The 5,085-nt window shown below is 33.8% G+C and overlaps 1 protein-coding gene across 1 annotated transcript in view; it reads right to left on the bottom strand.

Moving 5' to 3' along the window:
* Window positions 1–4,408, bottom strand: part of LOC132191045 (uncharacterized) — a gene marked incomplete at its 5' end in the record, with an annotated part of 9,451 nt that extends 5,043 nt beyond the window's left edge. The window contains 5 exon segments of the mRNA XM_059606067.1: window positions 2–83; window positions 165–242; window positions 591–830; window positions 2,352–2,432; window positions 4,212–4,408. Of these exon segments, the coding sequence (XP_059462050.1) occupies window positions 2–83; window positions 165–242; window positions 591–830; window positions 2,352–2,432; window positions 4,212–4,408 (678 nt within the window).
* Window positions 4,409–5,085: the final 677 nt, after the last annotated feature.

Genomic DNA, 5,085 nt, shown 5'->3' with positions numbered 1-5,085 from the left:
TCCTCTTCCTCTTCCTCTATAAGTTCTGCTTTGGGTACTGCATAATGCCATTGAGTCCCACAACCTGGACAATTTCTTGCACCCTAAAAGCCAATCAAGTCAGAAAATTTATGAAGCAAAGGAAACGCTGTTGACCCTAAATATGAAAAGAGTCAAGCTTATACCTTTTTTTGGGAAAATAATTTCTTTAGGCAGTATTTATGAATCCGGACTGTACAAGAATCATTCTGGCACACCTCTGCCTGTCAAAAATAAACCCAACAAAGTACGAGATTTAATAGCAGCAGCAGCTGCAAAAAAAAAAAAAATGCTCCACTAGTTTTGCTCGAACTGGAAAATTTTCCATCTCGGTTACCCAAGGTTATGGTTGAATAATATATTAGAGTTTACTTTGAAACCACACAAGTAATAAAACAAGAAAAAAAAGGCATGAACAAGCAAAGCTGATTCTTATTAATTTATGAATTGATGCATCCTACATGGATTAATTAAACGTTAAAACAAATAAAAAGAGCTACTTGCAGAGATATAACAAACATCAAACATTAGCCAGTATCTACTGATATGGCAAAGCAAATATCAATTACAACCTTCACTCCAGCTTCGTTGCACACTTGACATGAAGGAATATCATTATTACGGAAATAACTGCGCAGGTCAAGAAAGGATCTGACACCAAGTCCAATGTTACCATCAGGGGTGTGGGTAAGCCACTGATCCAGCACAAGTTCATCAAGAGCTTTTTGCTTCTGAGATATTGAGAAATTCTTGAGTGCCGGGGGAACATGAGTTGGGCCGTCTTGTGATTGTGATCCTACGTCAGTTAAAACCTGAAGACAGACCATATCAAGTGTTGAGCGCAACAGAGAGCTTTTACAGAATAATAATACACTCATTTGCCTAAGAGAAAGTGGTGCAAAAGTCAAGGGAGTTCCTAAAGGAAATTCTAGTTCGTTCGTCAGTCCTAATGGAACTTTTCTTGAATAAAGCAGAAACATTCAGTTATTATTTCTGGAAACATCCATTCTTAGGAAATCTTAATCAATAAGCATGTTTCTGACATAGATCAGATACAATTAAGCCCCAACTGGATGTGTCAGTTTACCCACAGAAAATGTCCCCTGTAACAAGTAATAAGATGAATGTTCAAAATAAAAAGGTGCATTCAGAAGAGTGCTAAACTATATTATGCTAAGGTCAGATAGAATTAAGCCCCAGGAATATGTGTCAACTAATTAGCTGCAGCCAATCTAATCTGGACAAAGTAATGAGATGAATGTTCAAAAAGAAAAATGCATTAAGAGTAGTTGTACAAAATATACTGCTATAAAAGACGACTAAAACCAAGTTTCAGTAAAATAACCGGAAATGATGTAGTTTTCATTTTTTTTTTCTTCTTTGTTAGCTGGAGCTTCAACATGGTGTGAAGCTCATTCTATTTTATTGATTCATTTTGATTACTTTGTGTTGAATCTCATTATTGTTAGGCCTATTTATTTCTATTTGTACTTCAACTTTCTGAGTAGGGTACTATCCACGTTACTCCAGTGTTAATCACTGTTTCTATGAACAATAATATTTTCTCAACAGGGCAGTATTGAATATATAAGTTAGGGTAAATTACCATGACGTAGCCTAAGGTTTTGCAAAATGACATACTTTGAAAATCATACACAGCTTCTTGTCACCGTGATCTACTAAGCTGTGTTAGATATGAATTTAGTTTCATACTTTTGATCGATCTAATACAACACGTGGAGACCACGTCTCTCTAGTATTTTATTTCTTAGTAAATCAAAAACTTATTTCGAAGGTGAAAATACCCTCTTCTTCCTCATCATCTCCATTGGCCCCATAACACAACCACCGCCTCTGCCACCACCAAACCTAATCACCTTTCCAACTCTCAACGCTCTTTCTCTCTCTATCTCTCACCCTATATTCCTCTCTCTATTAAAAGCAGTTCTTTAAGGTTGTAACTAATTCACATATTGACTTCTATTTCAGCAAGAAATATTTTTCTCTCTCTTTCCTGGCTGTCTAGTCTGGAAGGCCAGCTATTTGGCTATGAATTTGATCTCTATCACTCTCTTCTTGTGTTTATAACATTGAGCATAACTCTTCTGTGGCCTTCTCCAAGGCTAATTTGTTTCACATGAAAAAGGTCACTCGGAGAAGACAAGTCACATGGATTTGGATTTGGATTTGGATTTGTATCACCCAAATTGCTAACCTGTATTCATATTATAAAACTTTTTTTTTATTAATATATTTATACATAAAACATTAGTGCTACACAAAGTCACTTGTTTCCTCATTAAAAAACAAATACTCTTAAGCAAAATTTGAACCTGATTCTCCAATCGCAGATTAAGAGCATCAATGTCAGAAATGCTACCTTGGGCTGTGGCATCTTGCATAATTGCTTCTATCTGATATTTGACATCAAAAGAACACATCATCAAATGAGACGGATGAAGTTACCTTAATTTCATACTATTAGACATCAAACATCTATTGGCATAGACATAATTTCTTTTATATATGCTTCTTTCTCCTTATTCACCTAATAATAAACTAAGGATAATGCACTGTCAAGGGAATGTTATGGAATTCTCCTTGATTAATATTTCCCAACTATTCCACTAGCAGCAAAGCACATCACAATGATAATAAAAATTTATATTTTCTGACGAGTAATGCTCATAATAAACACAAAAGAAGAATATAGGAAACAGGATGCCCAAAATTGTAAGAATCAATAAAACTAGTGCGAAAGGCAAAGAGACAACAGAAAAATATACCAAAATGTGTTTTGGCCATTAATTTGCTGCTTCGCCTGCTTCGTTAAGATATGACAAAATCAAAGCCAATCTCCACCAATTGGTCGGCAAACTCTTTTAAATTGTAAAATTATTTATGTTAAATAATCCCAGTGTTGCTTCTTGTGAAAATAAATAAATATAAATCACCAGATTTACAAATTGCTAGTATAAGTATTACAACAGTTACATGTGGACATCATAGTTGCCATTATAAGGAATTACATCTGAAAACAATAAAACTGTAGTAATTTATATCATAAAAATTCTTACAGATACCTTTAAGGGGTTATCCTTATGCCTGTACAGAGTCCTCTATGCTTGTTTCTATGTTGAGACATGAAGTATAGGCATTTTAGATAGGACAACTATATCTTGTTTTAGAAAGAAGGATGATGAAAAAGTAAGTAGCCACCTGCTTCGCAATCATATACACAGCCTCCTATAAGATGAAAACTCTAACAAATAAGATGTGTAAATTAATAAATTACTTTGATTGTTTTACTTTGTTTGCCCTAAAATGTCTAAACACTATGTGGATGGGTGTGCAGAGCCAAGAATGGCTCAATTGGTTCACTCCAAGTCCCCAATGATCTATGTTGGTGGATCAATCAGACAATGAACAGGAGAACCAACTTCAACAAGAAGTTGTTGCATGGCTCGAAATTTCAAGGACACTTGTTGAAAATTGAAAAATAATGAAATGTACATTACCAAAATAAAAATTTTAGTAAAATAAAAATGTAAAAATTATACACATATTGTAATCCAACAGAAGCCTGAAACACTGAACTCAAAATTACAAACCAAGTAGCTTAAGTATTCAAAATGAAACTGCTTCTTATTGATAATTTGTGATAGGATCATGCCGCTAGACAACCAAAATAGAGATGGCTGAGATATATGACCTAAAAATTGTTCAATTCAGCTGTCAATATTCAGATCACCCTCCTGTCACGTCTAGCCTTGTAAATTTGTGACTGTAGTAACCCGAAATGCCATCCAAATATATCAGGTAATAGAAGATTAATCATATTGAAACTTCTTAGTTGCTACATGTCTAAGTTAATTCAGACAATTGTTGAATAAATTTCAAATGCAGTATAATTTCGAAACCCAATTTCTTCCTCGCATCACCCCAAATTCCAACCCACTTCTTATGAATGTCATAAGCCAAGCTATGGTTACCATCTGAACCATAATTGTCATATTAGGTTAAAGTTCTACCATACCCATAAAAAATTCTAGCAGAATTTTGCTACATTAAGAAATATTTTCAAGCATGATCGAAAACAACCAGCTTTCAATCAACCAAGCACATTGATCAGTGACAAGGGCATTTCAAGATATAGAATTTTTTCAGACAACATAAATTTTAACCAGACTTACAATTGCCTTGTAGAAAGCAATCTGCGGAACCGAATATCTCGTTCCTAGCTTGGACTGTTCATCAGAAACATTATTAATGACCCCATAGTAAACTCGGCCATCATATTGGTTCCTGAAGCCTCGTAACTCACACTGAACATAAGAAAGTGCCTTGTTTATCTTAAGGAGATATTCATCGAATAGCTTTTTATGAGTACCTGTACCAAATAAAATGCCTAAAATCAAGTATCAACCAGTTGCCGCTAATGGCTATAAATAAAAGTACTCTTTTATACATAAATAACAAGCATTAACACTAGCTAGTGTAATCCAATAGTTTTCATGCTAAGAGCATTCCCAATGGAAGAGTCATATTTTTATGTAAAATGGCTCTTCAAAACTCACTTTTATCTAGTTTAGCTAAGCCATTTTTAAGTGTCTACCCATCCGATTAGCTATATTTCTAAAAAATAGGTGGGAAAAGATTTGGGAAAAAGATAAAGTAGGAGAGAGAAACACTAAAAAATAAAATGGCTCCCTTAAAAAGTGCTCCTACATTTAACTTTTTTTTTAGCTCTTCTAATCAAATATCTATTTTACATATATTTTTGGCTCATCCAATGTGAGAGGTTTTTTGAACATTTGAAGAGCTATTCTAGATAAAAGTAACATTTGGCTCTTCCATTGGGAATGCTCTAATGGGTATACAAAAAAATGTACTCGCTTTAGTTGCGTTATTATGTTCAATTGGAATATTCCTTTTTTTTTTTTTTTCTTTTTTTTCTTTTTTTCATAAAGGAAGAGAGAAATATAATAAATCAAAATCGTTGATTTTCGTTGTTCAATTCTGACAGGTTCTCGGAAAACCAAAAAAGAATTGAAATTGAAAAAAAAA

Source organism: Corylus avellana, chromosome ca8 (genome assembly GCF_901000735.1).
Source record: "Corylus avellana chromosome ca8, CavTom2PMs-1.0".
Lineage (NCBI taxonomy): Eukaryota > Viridiplantae > Streptophyta > Magnoliopsida > Fagales > Betulaceae > Corylus > Corylus avellana.
Note: the sequence above shows the minus strand (reverse complement) of the source record. Positions and strands in the feature narration are given on the sequence as shown.